This window comes from Carassius gibelio, chromosome B10, assembly GCF_023724105.1.
Source record: "Carassius gibelio isolate Cgi1373 ecotype wild population from Czech Republic chromosome B10, carGib1.2-hapl.c, whole genome shotgun sequence".
NCBI lineage: Eukaryota > Metazoa > Chordata > Actinopteri > Cypriniformes > Cyprinidae > Carassius > Carassius gibelio.
The window spans coordinates 23,486,260-23,505,728 of NC_068405.1; the positions used below are offsets into that span (position 1 = coordinate 23,486,260).

General features: G+C 35.4%; 1 protein-coding gene and 1 pseudogene across 2 annotated transcripts in view; both read right to left on the reverse strand.

Annotated features, from left to right (window-relative positions):
- LOC127966211 (tetratricopeptide repeat protein 28) overlaps positions 1-11,599 on the reverse strand; it is a 264,693-nt gene extending 253,094 nt beyond the window's left edge. For both annotated transcript variants that reach the window (XM_052567045.1, XM_052567044.1), the window contains exon 1: positions 11,230-11,599. In XM_052567045.1, the coding sequence (XP_052423005.1) occupies positions 11,230-11,259 (30 nt within the window). In that variant the 5' untranslated portion in view covers positions 11,260-11,599. The remainder of the gene's footprint in view (positions 1-11,229) is intronic.
- A 1,993-nt stretch (positions 11,600-13,592) lies between these two features.
- LOC127966132 (group 3 secretory phospholipase A2-like) lies at positions 13,593-18,902 on the reverse strand (annotated as a pseudogene).
- Positions 18,903-19,469: the final 567 nt, after the last annotated feature.

Consider the following 19,469-nt stretch of genomic DNA (forward strand, 5'->3'; position numbering starts at 1 on the left):
CAAACCAGTTTATTTGTAAGTTAACCAGCAATGACTGAACATTACGCAGGTCATCTGTTAATCGTGCTGACATGATGTAAAGCTAGTAAATAATATCAGACATACATGTTATACATGTTAAGAGAACACAGAGAAAAGCCTGTGAAAAACCGATTGGATGACATCACACTCATTAACATATGACACCCACATTTACATATCAACACCTATTCAGTATTCAGCGTCCGGACACGCCCATGAACAGCATTGAGCCAATCACAGGAGCAGACATTTGCATGAAGTCAGAGAAAGTGTGAAGAATTTGTTGGTGCATCTTATTCTTGACTCACATTTTAAGTGGGAAGAAAACCCAACATGTCCCATTTAAACAGACACAATGCTGACTAGAGTTGAATTCAGCTCACCTCTATGCCTGCATGTGTTGTGTTTTACACACAGCAACACAGCTTTGCAGGGTTTTAGGATTATATTGGCAGGAGCAAGCACAAAGCCATCACAGAGGAAACCTTCTTAATCTCCTTTAAGAAGCATGATGGAAACCCTTGAGAAAGCTCAATAGTACAGCCCAGCTCTTCTGAACGGCTGTAAGAACAGGCCATGAAACTGAATGACACAAACTACTAGATGAATACAAATCAGCTTATGTATGATCGAACATATAAACTAAACAGGCAAGAAAAAGATGATGTTGATGAACGATTTCGATTCGGTTGTCAGTGCTTTGTTCTGAGATGTTTACATATATAAGGATGAAACCTTGAGAGGAAATAATACTGTATTTGATGCATAAATACATAAATGCCCAAGCAGAAGTGATTCAATTACACTGCCGATCAACAGTTTGGGTTCAGTACTGAAGTCTTGTTTCTTCATTTTTAACAGAACAGTCTCTTCTGCTCACCAAGGCTGCATTTATTTAATCTAAAAACAGTAACATTTGAAACCATTGCAAATTTAAAAAACACATTTCTGATGTGAAAATATTGTAGAAATGTCATTTATTCCTGTGATGCGCAGCTGAATTTTCAGCATTCTTCAGTGTCAAATAATCTTTCAGAAATCATTCCGATATGCTGATTTGTCGCTCATTATAACATTATACATTTCTTTACTGTCAATTCTGATTAATTTAATGCATCCTTCATGAAAAGTTAAGCATTAGGCTTTCCGTCAGAAAACTTTTTTAAACATTAATGCACATAATATTAATGCTAATAGTGATTAAATTGTTAATAAACATGATGCTGATTATAATTTCATAGTATAAATCTATCGCTTACGCAAACATAATTAATTTATTATGCATGATATTTGATGTGATGAGAAGATAAGATGAATTGTAAATCTGTACCATGTTCCCGGTTTTCAACAAAAATTGCATGTTTTAATCAAGCATTAAAACATAATGAACTGTAGCTGTATAAGCAATTAAGAGTGTTTAAACTTAAATTAAGGCATGATTTAAATTTTTAGCTCAATCTGAATATATTTATTCATTTGATATCAAATTATATTGATGGTAGAATATGTTGAAGATTGCGTATACTGTATGTGCATCAAAGACTCAAGAGTTAAGTGAGCGCAGCAAAACAAATGTCTAATTCAAAGAACTGCAAGATAGAAACTGAAAAAAAATGGGTCCAAATTGCTAAAGCGATGTCTTTCAAAAGAAAATCATATATTCCAAAGCCACGACGCCGACATCAGGCCGTGCTCATTGTTTTGGCTGTGAGCTGGATTCCTCGGGGAGACACACACCAGTGGCTCCCGCTGACTTCAGAGAATGCAGGAAATTTACAACTAGCCACCTAAGAGCTTCACATCTGGAGAATTCCCAAGAGCGACAGGGAAAAACAGGGAGGGGACGGAGAAAGAGAGAGAGAAAGTTAAACGGCAGGCGAAGAAAGCCACTCCAGCCTGTAATCTCACACACAGGCCACACCCCTCTTCCCTTCTGTAGGAATTCTGGGATAGCACAGCGGGATAATTACTTCCAGAGAGGCCAAAAGGAAGAGCAGGAGTGCTCGAACGACAGCATGAGAGAAGCAGAGAAGAGAAAACGGGCAAGAAGAAACAGCATCAGTTGAAGGGAAACGAAAAGAAGCACAGAAACACGAGAGAAGCTGAATTTTGAAACGGTTTACAACATCAAGACACAAAACCTCTGAACAACGGAGAGAAATAGAAAAGAGCGATAGTGTATTTAGCTCTTCTGAGAGACTAAAGGAAGAAAAGAGAAGTTCAGGAAAGCTGATGATTTAAAGGCATCATTTAGACACCTATGTAAGAAGCAGCTAACACATTATGTCTCCTACTAAAATACCTTCTTTTGGCCAAAATCTAAGGCAGTAATCTGTGCTACCCAGACAGTTTCAATCCCAGAATGCACTGCAACAAGCTACATGAATCCAAAATGCAAACAGTGTTGATGATTACAAATATATTTCTTACAGCAGCACTGGAAAGTTATGATACAATACTCAATAGTCAACCCAGTATTGTGTGTTAGCTTAGCTACATAATAATGACAAATCTGAATCAATTGTGAGTCAACTGCTTTTTGTGAAGAACTCAGTTTGCACGGCACATATTAGGAAGTGACTGGACTTTTAATATTAAAATTAAATATTTTTCGGCAGTATTATCATGTAAAACACACCCAAATAATGTTTTATTTCCAACTTCAGTGTAAAATAGATTTAAAAAAATAACCTTAATAAAACCTTAACATCACCAGAAATTGTAAATATTATTATTATTATTATTATTATTATTAATAATAATAATAAAAGAGAGAAAGAAAGAAAAATTGTCAAATACTTTTTTTCCCCTACTTTACATTTTAATATTATTATGTCAGTACTTGTATATTTTTATATCATTATTAATTATTTTTAACATTATTTTACTTATTTATTAATTTATTATATTCATAGTTTGGATTGTTGTTTTGGGGTGGGAATTTAAATTTAAAAGAAGAAATGGCTTTGGAAGTGCTTTCATCACACAAAATAAATTACATTAAATTATATCATATTATTTCCATTCATCACATTTTATAAATCAATTAACGTCAACCACATAAAACGTACACACATTCATATTTATATAGTTCAATAGTCTTTTTCATGTCACACATCTAATTAGGATTAAATAATAATTTCTCCATGGGACGGTTAATGAGTCACAGGTTAATGAGCCAAACTCTCAATTAAAAACTCAAAGTCAAAAAGTCTGAAAAGTTCATGCTTCAGTTAATGCTTCTTTTAGCTCTCTGCTTGTGATTTTGCACATTCAGTTCTGTGGTGTGGTTGATCGTGTCCTGTCTGGCGAGGTCTCCATGCACCCCGTCCAGGGCCAGACACAGATAACAGCGTTAGCCGTGTTTATGCTGGCCGCTGTATGCATGGACAGATAATGAGAGGCTTGGTGGAGGTGCTTCTGAACAGACAGACAGTGGTCATCTTCATCTTCAGCTGAGACAACAGAGCGAAGAAGACCTCACAATGTAGATCTGCACGAGCACAACTGAACATATGGAGCACATGTACAACTCCAGTCCAAAAATAACAGCCGTAAACTGACCACACACATGCTGAATGTAGTCACGAACGTCTCACTGATCTCTGTGCATGGACTAATCCCATTAGTGATTTGATTGATTATCACTGAGTCCAGAGAACGTCATGACGGCACCAAATCTGAGCTCATGGTGGTCACCACCCAAACCAGCTCTGTCTAATAAAGATCTTAGAAAAAAATTACTTTTGGATGCACTTTCAATGTTTTATGAAAATATGACATTTTCATTTTGAAATTAAAGTGTTGAGAAAGACAAGCTGCATAATTGTAACAAAAACAAATATGAATGTAAATGTAGTTATTAAAAAAATTCCATGATCATTTACACTAAAGTTTGTAAGAATTAAAATATTATTTATTTGTTTATTTATTTACATTTTATATTTATGGTATAATTATTTTTTATATATTTTTATTTGAATTTATGCATTCTTTTTTATGCATTTATATTTTTTAGTTTTTATGTTTTTGAAAGCAGTATCTAATTATCAACAATGTTGCATTCATTTAAAAAAAATTCTAATGAAATGTGAGATATTATAACAATTTAAAATAACTTTTCTATTTGAATATACTGTAAAATGTAATTTATTCCTGTGATGCGCAGCTGTATTTCCAGCATCATTCCTCCAGTCTTCAGTGTCACATGATCCTTCAGAAATTATTCTAATATACCGATTTGCTGCTCAAGAAACATTTATTATTTTTATCAATGTTGAAAACAGTTGTGCGGTTTCATATTTTTGTGGAAAATACAATATACCATGTTTTGTTCAGGATTTTTTTGTTGTTGATGAACCTTAAGTCAGCATTTATTTGACATAGAAAGTTTTTTACATCATAAATGTCTTTGCTGTCACATCTACTTAATCATTTCTGAATATATATATTAATTTCTTTTTAAAAATACTTAACATAATTTTTACACAAACTAGCTATATGCAAATATGAAAAAGCACTCTCCAGGTATTATAGACTCATTAAAATAATCTATATCAAGAGAGAGCAATAATGCAATAATTAACAATGATGTTCTGGCCCTAATAATAAATAAACTAAAACCTGACCTCGGTTTATGCACATCACAAACACAAGCACAATAGACACTGAGCACGATGCTTTAACACTAACAGTGTGTGTTTGTTATTAGTAACAGCACAGGGTCGGCCAGAGGACACCGGATTATCAAAGCGTGGTGTGAAAATTGATTTGGGTAAAATATATAAAGGTTGTTTTCCTCTCTTGCTGTGTTCTTCCTGTCTGATCAGGACTCACTTCAAACAGCTGAGGCGATGCTTAACTCAAACTAACAACAGCAGATGCTAACATCAGCATGCAAACAAGACCTTTAAACCGGACTAGAGCCGACACGCGTCGTGACAATACACAGACACACTCCCACAAACACAACAGAAATATTCCTCTGACCCTCAGAACTAACAGGGTGACTCGCAATAAACCGAGCAAGATCCAGCGCTGTCGAAGTTAATAACTAAAACAAAAACAAGTGAAACATTTTTACGTTAATATTAAAAATCTGAAATAAAATCTTTTTTATGCAAATTAAGAATATGAATTCACTTAAAAGTTAGAAATAAAATGTAAACATTACGTGAGTAACAAACATGAAATACTTAAATGAACATTAAAAATTGTTTGTCTTGGCAAATAACGTAAATACAAACATTTAAAGGGGGGGTGAAATGCTCGTTTTCACTCAATATCCTGTTAATCTTGAGTACCTATAGAGTAGTACTGTATCCTTCATAACTCCAAAAAGTCTTTAGTTTTATTATATTCATAAGAGAAAGATAGTCCGTACCGATTTTTCCCGGAAAAACACGAGCGCCTGGAGGCATGACGTGTGGGCGGAGCTAAAGAATCACGAGCGCGAGTAAGCTTTTGCGTTGAGAGCGTTTGGAAGCTAGAAGACAAAACCAACCAAAACAAACCATGGCTAACAGTCAGATTCAGCGTATATTTATGATCCAGAATCAGATCCAGAGGCTGAAATTTAACAAGAGCAGCATCAGCAACGACGTCTCTATGTGGTATGTACTGAAACTGTATATATTTGCTTAGCGGTTTTGGAAAATGACTAAGTTCAACTTTATGTCGTCTTTTTTTTTTTTTTTTTTAAGCTGTACATGTGGAAAGTGCAGTTTGATGACAACATCGCATGTTGTTTACTTGATGTGCTTACACACCGATAGCTAAGTTAACAACACAGAGATATTTGAAGCAGTTTTACTCACTGCCTGCGGTTCCAACACACGATCGTGACCCTTTTTCGTTGGGATTGCATTATCCTTAAGAAATAAACGATGAGCAAATCCGACGTCAAACTGGGCCTTGTTTGTAAAACAAGCATCTTCGAAATGCAGGGGAACAAACACAAACACTTGCACAACTCCGTTGATGCTCTGTAAAAATAAACTCCATCCACTGGTCCCTTAATGCTGTTTCTCTTTTGGTAATCTGTGCAGGGTTGTCTTGCCCTGGCAACCAAAAACACACTCCTTTTGTGACATTTCGCGACGCTCTCGCTCTGATCAGTGAATGTCGAAATACTCGAAAAAAACTTTCCGAAACTTGTGACAAACCGGAAGAGGTATTTTTGGAACAGAAATACTCCTTCAAACGTACAACTTAATTTTTGAAACTTTGTCCATGTTTAGCATGGGAATCCAACTCTTTAACAGTGTAAAAAACTCAGTATGCATGAAATAGCATGAGTCCTTTTTAAAACCAAAATCAATTGAAAGAGGTGGTGGAGGATGGGCGTTGTTACGTTCTGTAGAAAGCGTGTGCACGCTGAATGTAAACAACGCTGGTTTACATTGATTATGTTCTGGGGTACTCTCCAAACTGGCAGAAGACGGTAATTCAGGGAGAAGAATTCTTGAATAAATTCTGTTATCATTTATTTCTTTATGCACCAAAAGTATTCCAGTAGCTTCGTAAAATTACGGGTTGTACCACAGATGGACTGTTTTACCGACATCTATGTTTCTCGACCCTGGGAAACATCTCAGCTGTGTTGTTGTCTATGGAAGGGTCAGAGCGTTCTCAGTAGGGATGCACCGAAATTTCGGCCACCGAAAATTTTCGGCCGAAAATGGCTTTTTCGTTTTTCGGCCGATAGACTTTTATCACCGAAACAACACGGCCGAAATGTTGTGATGACGCAACATATAGAGTCTGTTAGCACACGTCTCACTGAGATCTTTTCGGATCCTCTGCACTTCATCGCCAATGTGCTTGATCCGCGTTATAAAGACCATTACTTGGATGCGGAAATAAGGCAGCGCGCACGAGAAATGATCCAGTCCGCGCTGGATGCGGAGAACCCGCGTGGAGACGGAGAAGCGCCAAGCGCAGGAGACAGATCAGAGCGCAGAAAAAAAGACTGGTCTCTGCACCAGATGAGTGGCATGCACCATCGTTGTCTGATATGTTCAGTGGAATTCTGCAAGAAAGTGCCTCAAATAATAATAATACGTTGGCTATTTTGTTCTTAGGCTACTATATATATATATATATATATATATATATATATATATATATATATATATATATATATATATATATATATATATATAGCCTACATACACACACACACACAAACATATGTACAAACATAATATCAGATTGTAGCCATATTTATGCTAGATTTTCTGCTAGATTTGTGCTTTAATTTGATAAAAATATTTATTTATGCCCTGGCCCTATTTAAATACACTCTCTCAAATATTTCTCAAATGTCAGGCAGATGACAAGCTCAACTGCTCAACAGCTAGATGGTTATCTGTCTGAAGTCCCCATCCCCAGAAGTGACAACCCTCTTGCCTATACTGGAGAAGTAATGCACTTTCTAGTCCTACATAGAACAATTTCAAATGCACTTCACCTAAATGCACTTTGTTTTTATGAGAGAACTGTTCATTTTAAAACCTTTCTGCAGGCCATTAGGCCTGTACATTATTATTAAATAAACACATGAGTGGGATACATTTTTGGTTTGAATTTTATTTTATACTGTGCATTGTTGCAATGTGCTTAATAAATATTTGCATAATTTGTAATTATGTATTTTTATGTTTTTTTTTTAAATAAGTTATGTTATTGTAATTATCTTTGAAACTTTAATATTAATTTATGCAATTGCAATGTCTTAATTTTAGTAAAGTTAGTACACGGTCATAGCAATAAACTAATAATTGGCATAATTTCTTTCGGTGTTTCGGTTTCGGTTTCCGGCCTTGGTTTTCTCTTTTTCGGTTTTCGGTATCGGCCAAGAATTTTCATTTCGGTGCATCCCTAGTTCTCAGATGTTATCAAAAATATCTTAATTTGTGTTCCAAACATCTTACGGGTTTGGAACGACATGAGGGTGAGTAATTAATGACATAATTTTCATTTTGGGGTGAACTATCCCTTTAAGCAAAATTTGGTCGTTTTATATGTTGTTCCAAGGTTAGCATCATCTGAGGTCTTCTGGGGGCTTGACATCATCTCTTCTCAAGTCTTCGGTCATCTCAGATCTTCTTAAGCATTGAATTTAATATTCAAAACCAATAGTAACATTGTGACGAGTGGTGATATATATTTTGAACTTGTGGTCAAATGTGACCTGGACATGATTTTGTGAGACTAAACCAATAGTTTGACATTGCAAACGAAGCTGATCCCTGTGTCTCACTGCTTCCATGTCTGTCTGGCCGGTCGTGATCCCACCCCTCGGTCTCGAGCAGGTCAGGGGGCGGAGTCACATTCCTGGGAAAATGAAAACAAGCCTCTCCTCTGGCAGGCATCAGGCGGCCGATGGAGAAGTTGATGCCCGCTCAGAAGAGCCCGCGGGGCGTCAGCTCGACTTTACACTATCTGTCTGTCCAACAGCTGTCTACAGCCTTCTCCTCTGCCTAAAAACATTTCCAATTATCTCACGAACATAATGCTGCCGAGAAAGTACAACTGCTCACTAGCGTACGCTGCATTTTGTGCTTTAGCTTAACGAAACAGCTCCCTGCAAAAATTTATATTTGCTGAAAATTTACTCAGCCTCAGGCCATACAAGATTAGAATGAATTTGTTTCTTCATCAGGTTTGAAAAAATGTAGCATTGCATCATTTTCTCAGCAATGGATGCGGTGTAGTGAATGGGTGCCGTCAGAATGAGAGTCCAAACAGCTGATAAAAACATCAGAATAATCCACACTACATCAGTACATCAGTTAATGTCTTGAAAAGCCAAATGCCGTGCGTTTTTAAAAGAAATAATTCCATTATTAAGATTTAAACTATTGCTTCTAGCTAAAATATGAGTCCTCTATCCATAATAACACTTTTTCTCATGGATATGGTCATCTTGTCTGAATCAGGAAGGAAATCTGCACAGATCAAACACTGTTTACAAGCCAAAACAGACAGTTTTAAACAAATATGTGGGTTGATTTTGATGTGAGAGACAACAGGGGACGGACTTTTTCACTGAAGGAGGCGTTATTATTGATTATGGACTATACTGGCTAGAAGGCGCCAATTTAATGTTCATATCCATTAAAAATGGATAACCAGCATTTCATTTTTTACTTCACAAGACACTAATTGATGGACTAGACTGGAGTGATGTGGATTTTATTTGTGGATTATTGTGATGTTTTTATCAGCTGTCATTCTGACGGCACCCATTCACTGCAGAGCATCCATTGGTGAGCGAGTGATGTAATGCTACATATCAACATTTCCATGCTGAAACAAACTCATCTACATCCTTGATCATCTGAGGGTTAGTACACTGACAGCACATTTTCATTTTTGGGCGAACTATTTCTTCAACCAGCAAGATTTCCTTGTTCAACCAACACCAGCTTCCCACGGTGAAAGCAAATGATAGATGGCAACCAACAATACAGTGCATACTTAGGACAGAAAAATAAACAAGCTTTTAAACTTAATGAATCAACTTTCGGTCCAATCAAAGTATTTTTGGCACTATAACACTCGCCATGTTTCACTGGAGAAAAAAAAATCTGGTGTAGAAACTATTTTCACTCAGAAATTACTAGTAAATTTCACAAAGACTTACATATAACATTGAATTAAACATTACAATTTGAAGAAGAAAGAGGAAATAATATGATATTTGTTTTGAAATGAATACATTTCCATGTTTGGTTTTAAGGACAATGTTTATTTTTGTATTAAAAATCATATCGATGTAGCATTTGGGTTACGTAACATCTAACTCTTGAAGAAAAAACGGTTAAAAGCCATCTTCGGTTGGATAATAGTTCAGCTGGTGCATATCCTTCGCATGATATTTTTTGCAGTCAGGATGCATGCACGCATTCAGCACTTCCTCACATTTATAATGCAAGAATGGGTTTGTTTCTGGGAAGAAAATGGATCGAATATGACTAGAGGCATGGGAAAGTTTATCTTTTGAGTTCTGTCGTGTACTGTGTTGATGGTTTGTGACTGTTGCCATTAAATATTTCACTCAAGATGATTTGTTTTCTCTGCCAAAAGCACCAGGCTGCACTGACGAGTCTGCTGTCCCCTCAAACAATCCCCAGACTGCATTCTCTCCGTCTGGGTTCAAAGAAAACACAGGTGCACCCACTAACATCTGGTGAGTCTGAGAACATGTCGTGGTCTGCTGGGAACCACCATGGAGAAGCTCGCCTAAGAAGCCTAAGAAGCCACACACACACACACATATATATACATTTCTTTTCTTTTTTTAATCAAAGCGATGATGCATCATTTTCTATCTGTTTGTCCACTAAATGCAAAACGTCTAAAGTCAATAAATTCTTAATAATTTGACTATAAATTCTTGACACTGCCACTATATGTATATCTAGTTACAAATTAGCAACTGAAGAAGTTAACTAGTGATAAGATAATTCTGCAATGTTTGCTTGTGAAGTACATTTTAAGCAATTTAATGTAGATGTACAATACTCAACAATGAACAAACAATGAAATGGTGAGCTCTCGAAATAACAAAATAACCAGTCAAGACAAAATAACAATAGCAGCAGCAGCAGCACAAATCAAGTAAATCAATAATCCTCTAACACTAACTGCATAATTCACACAAACTCCATTTGATTCACAAACCATTAATAAATCAGCAATATAATTCAATTTATGGATCAACTGGTGCAGGGCTTGAACCTACAACCTTTAAGTGACCAGCCCAGATATTTCACCTTTCAAGGCTTTCCATAAAGTGCCTCTGAGTAACTCTTCTGAGATGAAATGTCAGCATCAGTATTATTAAAAGTGTTGAATCCAGAAACCGTTGCAGTCTAGCATCAGTTTAGCTCATAAATGCACTTGATAATTACATGCAAACACACACTTTAGTTTATTAGCAGTATCAATTATGACATGTTACTCAATATCTATCTAAACTTACACAACAACCCCAAAAAGAGTTGTGAAAAGAACGTAAAACATTGACATCATGTCAAATTTGACCATGCTTTAGTACGTCATGTGGCTTTATAACTCGTCGACAGGAGAAAGCAAGCTTTAATGAAAACACACCGCAATAATAAATCCAGTTTTGCATCACTCTTAACTTACACAACACAGTCAAGCCTCACATTTCACACTAGTTGTGTGTTTATCTACCTTTTCGCGTCTTGTTCCTTGTTTCTCCATCCTGTCCTGCTTTAGTAGTATCCAAGTGTTTCAAACTCTCATCCCATGATACTTCACTCGCTCCGAATCCATGAGAAGAGCCTCGTTTTCGGCTTCAGATCGAGTGTGGATGCAGAAGTGAAGTCATGCGCGGTGGTGCTTGCAGAAACGCTCAGCAGCTCTTCAGAAAAGAGTAAAGTTCGCCATGTTTTTCTTCTCTCTCTCTCTCTCTCTCTCTCTCCGGCTAAAGGAGGCGGTTCAGATGCTTTCAGTAGTTCAGGGCTTCAGTTACTGTTTGTGACATCAGACGGGAGTTGAGTTACCTACTGCGACTAGTTACTAGACCTGCAGGCCTGTCGCAATTATCAATACATCGACTTCTCGCGTAATATATGTTCACGTCATCAATCATTTTTGGTGACGCAATATATCGCCAATTATATTTACTTTTGTACTTTCCACTTGCGCCTGTGTCTTTTGCATCTTCTTGTATATAACATGGTAAAGTCATGAGGTGCTAGTTCAAATAAATAATAATAATAATACAAAATTGTTTTGGGACTTGTGCCTTTGTGCATATGGATGAGTGTGCAAATGTATTTGCGCATTTTTCTTTTTTTCTACTTGTGCACTTTTTGTTAGAAATTTTTTATTTATTATTTATTCAGTTTTTTAAGGTGTCTAGTATTTTGATACTTCATTTTCCATGATCTAAATATACTTTAAAATTAAAAGTTTGTTGTTATTTGGAAGTGAGTAGTCCGTCTTGCATTATTGTTATGATTATATATTTAATGGCATAAAATGGTTTTTAAAATGACAATATTATTGCTTATCGCACTTATTTCTGGAGCAATATATCACACAACAAAATTTGTTATCGTGACAGCACTAGACCTGGGCCCTGTTTCATAAAACTAGTTTCCCAAATAAGCCAGGCTTACTTCAGTTAGTCTGACTTACTGTTGATTTGGTTCAAAATATGTCAGACTAACTGAAATAAGTCATTTATAGTAAATACTATGGTGTTCTGAACCATAGATACTATAGTAAAAGTACTTGAATTAATTTGTCGAGGTAAATCTATAGTTGCAGTGGTAATATATCAACTACAATAATATAAACAAATTATTTTACCAAATTTTTCTACAACTATAGGGTATATCATACTACAATACTGTACCTACACTACTGGAGTAAAGATTAAAGTAGCCTATACTACAGTATTTATTAGTTTATCAGTTAATACTATAGTACAGTATGCTGTAGCATTCATTGTTGTAAATACTATAATATATACAGTATAATAGACTTTACTAGCCTGTATATGGTTCAAAAACAATATAGTATTTACTGTAAATCACTATAGCATTTTTTTCATGTGGGCGTAAGTATGTGAAATTATTGTGCGCCAAAATAATGTTAAACTATGATGATGTAAACATTAACTGACCTTTAAATGGCAGGTCCATAGCGCATAAAATGTTATTGATGTTATTATAAATTGTGATATTTTTCTGATTAACATATGATAATTTACCATATAATTCACCATTTACAATAAATAAATAAATAAATAAATGAGCTAGTAGAACTTTGTAAGTGAATGCATCTGGACCTGAACATGATCAAAGTCAGATTCATATTAAGATATATTTATTCAAATTAATTTACATGTTATTTACAATTTTACATACATTAACAACACTCGCTTGTTTCATCAATTCAGATACAGTGCAATATTAGGTAGTACACACCAAAACATGTAACAATATCAGTGCTGACATTTTCAGCACATGCGCAATTGCATCCCGGTTTACCAGAGACAAAAATAATCCGGAAAACCGTTTTGGGGTATGAAAATGATTTTGGGATGTCAAATACTTGTGTATAATGTTTACATGCATTTGGATTTAAACTTACATCTAGTTTATCTCTAGATTGTGGGGTAAAGCTGAACGTGATCTGTGAGGGTGCGGGCAATTGTAAAAAATAGCTATGAAAGTAAATTACTTTTGAATGTTTACGAGGCATTATTTAAATTAAGTATGTGACTGAATATATATATTTTTAAATAGGGTACCTATGCCACTTAGAAGTTGGCTAAAACTATCTGAATGATATTACCCCATAATGAGGTAACTGTAACACTCTGACCTATTATATTAGGCTAAATTTAACCCTTTCTCAGTATAAATGTTCACAATACTATTTCAGCACAGATTTCCTATATCTAAGGCAGATGTGTGTCAGGTTTCCCCCATTGACTATTAAAACTATTTCATAAGAGCATTTGTATTGCTATTGTTTTCCCATTGCAAGTTTTTGGCAGCTTTTTTGAGTTGAGCCGACCTTTATGTGCGTTTCCGTTTAGGAAGTCTAGGTTTCTGCAGTTTAGTGTGCATCCTGATGCATGTCTTATATAGTCTGACTGGAGAGTCTCTCTGGACTGCTTGAGTTTGCGCATGAAGTCCACTAGATGTCCCCCTCCTGTCAGGTCTTTCCTCCAGGTTTGGATGAGCTGTGCTTCTGCTGGATGAGTTGAGCAACTAAACAGAAGAGATGCCACTGAGATTGGGTTTGGCACTTCCATTAACTGTCCATTCTTTACATTATTATTTGCATTGCATTATTCAGTACATATATTCCCATACACAGGTTAAGGGACAGTTAACCAACTTTTGAGTTACAAGCCCAGATATTTAACCATAATGTCTATACCAACCTTTTTCCATTCAGACAGTTGTCAGACTGTGGCAGGGTGAAGCAGGATTGTGAAATGAAATCCATCAACAGTGAATGCACAGGGTAAGTTTCATCCAGTTCTTTGGACAAGGAGCCTGAGAAAAGCAGCATGTATCAGTTGATAGCAGAGAAATTAAACCGAAATGAGGTTAACCCAAAACCATCTTAGATGTGCTAGACTTGCTTAAATGACTAGTTCACCCAAAAATGAAAATTAGCTGAAAATGTGCTCACCCTCAGGCCATCCACGATGGGGTTTCTTCATTAGAACAGATTTGGAGAAATTGGCACACCAAAGGATGCTCTGCAGTGAATGGGTGCCGTCAGATTGAGAGCTGATAAAAACATCACAATAATCCACAAATAATCTTAACGACTCCAGTTAATGTCTTGTGAAGAGAAAAGCTGCATGTTTGTATGAAACAAACCCAACTGTTGCTTCTGACCAAAATATGAGTAATCCATAATAATCCACATCAACGCTTTCTCACAATGTCTCCTCTCACATCAAAATCCACCAACGTATTTGTTTAGATATGTTTTGGACAGTTTTTGGTTGTAAACAGTACTTGATCTGTTCATATTTCACCATGACTTTTTTTCTTCCACTGGAGAAAGCAATATTATGGATAAAAGATATATTTGAAGTTAAAAATGTCTTAATGATGGATTTATTTCTGACAAACACGCAGCTTTTCACTTCAGAAGATGTTAACTGATGGACTGGAGTGGTGTGGATTACTTGTGGATTTTTCTGATGTTTTTATCAGCTTTTTGGACTCTCATTCTGACGGCACCCATTCACTGCAGAGCATCCGTTGGTGATGCATTGCAACATTCCTTCAAATATGATGAAGATACAAACCCATCTACAAATTGGATGGCCCGAATATGAGCAATTTTTTTGTGAATTTAAATTTTTGAGTGAAATGTTTACATATCGCTATTAGGGAGATGGATTTGGTATCACTGGAATCTGGGTGGATATACTGTATTGAATGTGTATTCACCTGGCAGTACAGTTACAGTGGTAAAGGGTTCTCATGCCAGGGCTTTGTAGACCGAATTTCTCCTGTAAAGCAGGAATCTGTAGATGGCATGAATCCAGGTCTCTGTAGCGCTCACACATCTCCAAAAAATACAATAAAAAGATTCCCAATTTGGTCATTTTCCAACAGATCTGATACCTTCTTGTGGTCTGTCTGTTATCTTTGGTGCGTCTGTCTGTTATCAGATTTGCGGGACTGCGGTTTTTGTAACAGATGGCTCTGGTGATGTAGGAACTGGACTCGGTTCTTCACCGTTGCTCCTGGGATCTTGTATAGTAAGTGATTTGTCTGTGTTTTTGGTGACCTGGTTTCGTCCCAGAGTGATCGTTTGGTGAAAACTGGTTTCCAGTGTCTCTATGTCTTGTTCAGGGAGCGTGTCGGTGTAGTTCGCTGCATCTTTCACCACAGCGTATTGAGCAAGTTCAGAAATTGCACACCTGCCAATCAGAAAAACAAGCTTCTGTAACTGTGTGCACAACATTATGTGTACAACTCACACCAAAGTTTTCAGAGAGAACCATTTTCAAAGTTCAAACAGGTTTTTGCTCCTTTTGTGTCTGGCATTGAAAAATTTTAAACCTTTTGAATTTGAACTTAAAATAAATTGCATAAAATAAAATTAAATATTGTTTTTTGGGGGGTGCGGGTGGATGGGGTTACACATCCATCCATTTTTTAAAGAAATTAATACTTTTTTTCAGCAAGGATGCATTACAGTGATCAAAAGTGACAGTAAAATCATTTATAATGTTTCAAAATATTACATTTTGAATAAATACTGTTCTTTTGGACTTTCTATTCATCAGTAAATTCTTGAATAAAATACAGTACATCACTGTTTCCACGAAAATATGAAGCAGCACAGCTGTTTTCAACATTAATGATACTCGTGTGAAGATCATGTGACACTGAAGACTGGAGTAATGAAGCTGAAAATCCAGCTGCGCATCTCAGGAATGCTACATCTTCTATGTATTCAAATAGAAAAGATTGATTTTAAATTGTAATAATATATATATATATATATTTTAATTCTGCATTTTTGATCAAAGAAATGCAGCCTTGGTGAGCAGAAGATAATCTTTTTAAGAACATTAAAAGATTTACTGACGTCAAACTTTTGAACAGTAGTGTAGAAATCATGGAACATCGCAGGTTTTTGGTTCAAATAATTGTGAGTGTTAAAGGTCTTTTATTTGATGAAAACAGAAAAGTGCTGAGTCAAATGAAAGTGAATACATACATGCCCCTCCATCCGCTGAGAGAATCTTTAGCGCATCTTTAGCTGTTAAAGTATCCATAGGTTGGACATGGTAAAACCCAGGAGACAGCGGCGAACATGAAGTGATTGGATCACAGTGTCATAAGATACAGTAATCTGAGACGCTCTCTGTTATGTTGGACATGTCTCATGTTACTCAGCTGAACATTATGGAATGAATGTTCAGTGCTGGTAAAGTCTCAACATTTCCTGCTCAAGTGAAGTTTAGTGAAGATACAGTGAAGATGTTGGTGTTGAAGACACCGTGGGGATGGTGTCTTTACAGTGGTGGTGATCTCTGCAGCATGTGTCCGTCTCATCAAAGACACCTGCAGAAGACAAGAAAACAGGTGAGGAGTTCTCCTTTTTTGATTATTGTTTTGCTTTTTTGTTTTTATTTTTTTATTTATTTGAGGTGTGTGCACACATCCATCCATTTTTTAAAAGAAATGAATACTTTTATTCAGCAAGGATGCATTACAGTGATCAAAAGTGACAGTAAAATCATTTATAATGTGGGGCCACTTGTGAAAATGCCTCTATTTATATATTTGTATCTTTTTTACATCGTAAAACATTACAGATTATATATTAAATATTACTAATGATAAATTATTAGACTTAACATAGTAATTAAAATTATTAATAAATTATATATATATATATATATATATATAGAGAGAGAGAGAGAGAGAGAGAGAGAGAGAGATATTTATTACTAGCAACAAACCATATTTTGCATTTATTTACTTAAGCAAAAAAGTTGGTTTTTATTATTTCATATTAATAACTAACATATTGCTTACAGGCTATTCCTTTCTCTCTGTAAAATTGCAGCTGTCAAAAAAATAGAAAGAAAAAAAATATTATTTTGGTTTCACTCTGCTGACAGTATTTCACATGCTAGAAGATAAAAAAAAAAAAAAAAATATATATATATATATATATATATATATATATATATATATAATTTAAAAGAAAACATTACAAATTAAATCATGAGAATTTTAGAAAAAAAAATCAAATAATATTTTGTATTTTAAAATTATTAAAATTGATTAAATAATATATATAATTATTAAATTATTTATATATTAAAATGTATTTATAAATTAGAATAGAACACAATTACATTATATTAGTATTATATATAAATTAGATTATATATAATATATAGATTATATATTAAATATTACTTATGATAAATTATTAGACTTAACATAGCAATTAAAATTATTAATAAATTGTATATAGATAGATAGATAGATAAATAGATAGATAGATAGATTGATAGATAGACAGATAGATTGACTGATATAATCCCATTTACCCAGGTCACCAAAGGCCATAGCCTTATTTCCTGAGCCACAACACAGAGTCCCTGGGATCATCCATGCTCACATTGAGCGGTGCAGCATCTGTGTGGAGCTTTCTTCACTGTCCCGGTGCTCAAATCCATCACGTCAAACACTCCTCAGGTCTCTGGCCAGGCAGTACTGTCTTCCCAGCACCTGCACAGGTAACTCTCCATCACAGATTGCTCATCACTTGTCATGCAGCTAAAAAGGCTGTTGTTTTTGTTCCAGATGCTGTCACACAAGAGAAGAGACGTCTGAGAAATGCATATTGTGTTTGACCACCTGAAGCGGATCTAGTCCAAATACAGAACGTGTCAGAACTGTCAGCACTGAAACAAGCGTGAAACAGCATGAAAAGATACACAACTGCTTGTAAAAGCTGTTTGCATTTGTATGGTAAAATGTATAATTGTACAACAATTTTGTGAATGATTGAATGAATAGCCAGAGGTAACCCCTCATCCCTGCCTTATTTATACTCAGATCCACATGTGGGTTTCCTTGCATCAGAACAGACGGGGTGGGATGACACAAGGGGGTGTGTCTTTGGTTAATACAGACTTGGAAGCACAGATGTCTGTACACACATGTACATAAAAGCTGTAAATCAGATCATAAACCCTCCCTGTTTCCTGGGTTCACATGACTATAATTATTTCTCTGGCTGATCACTATCATTTTTTATTAGTGTCAACAATGCCCTCCAGCAGTAAACATTTAATATCTTATTACTCATGATGAAATGATGCTTTACAATGAGACAAAAAGATTCAAACTCCATGTGGGAGGAGAAAGAAGCATGCGATCCGAAACTATTACATTTATGTGTTCAGGTTAAATAAGGTTGGCATTTGTGTGCTGTGCATTAACATATTATTTTATTTTATTAGTTTTATAAAATAATTAAGTGCATATTTATTTAGCATGCTGTCTGCACATAAATTAAAGGGGCAAAAATACAAGTCGTAAATATTTATTACTAGCCACAAACCATATTTTGCATTTATGTACTTATGCAAAAAAAAATGTTTTTTATTATTTCATATTAATAACTAACATGTTGCTTACAGGCTATTCCTTTCTCTCTGTAAAATTGCAGCTGTCAAAAAAATTATAAAGAAAAAAAATATTCTTTTGGTTTCACTCTGCTGACAATATTTCACATGCTAGAAGATAAAAAAAAAAAATATATATATATATATATATATATATATATATATATATATATATATATATAATTACTTCAGCCATGCTATATGAATTTGATATCACATTTTCCACTTTGATAAATGTTTTAAAAGTTGTATAAAAGTTTTTTTTCAGTAGAGTGTCAGATTGAATTGCTCATGTCAGTGAGTTTCAGATTCATATTGTATTTTAAATCATGTATTGTCTCTCAGTTCCCAAAAGTTACCAGCCAACTCACCAATTTGTATTCGCACCTGGACTTGGCTAGTGTTTACATGAGGATGCAAAGGTCACATGGGTTTGTTGTTCGTGTCCGCTCGCCTGATTCACACAAAGTTTCTGTCCTGTCACCACTGGATGCTTTCCTGACCAGTTAACCATTACAGCACTTTTACTGGTGGCACTTCCACCGCTAAACGTACTTCCAGCATCCGTCAAATGAGGAAAAACACAAGCTCGAGGAAATGACAAGATTGCTATCAAGCGAGGAGTTAAAAAGTTTTCTTTCAGAGATTACTTTACTCAAAGGTAGAATGCTCTCAGAGGAATACTTATACTGGCCGTTAGCTCAATTTGGAATAATTGCAAATTACGCCATTACAGTCGAAACCCCGGTGAGCTGGAATTTTT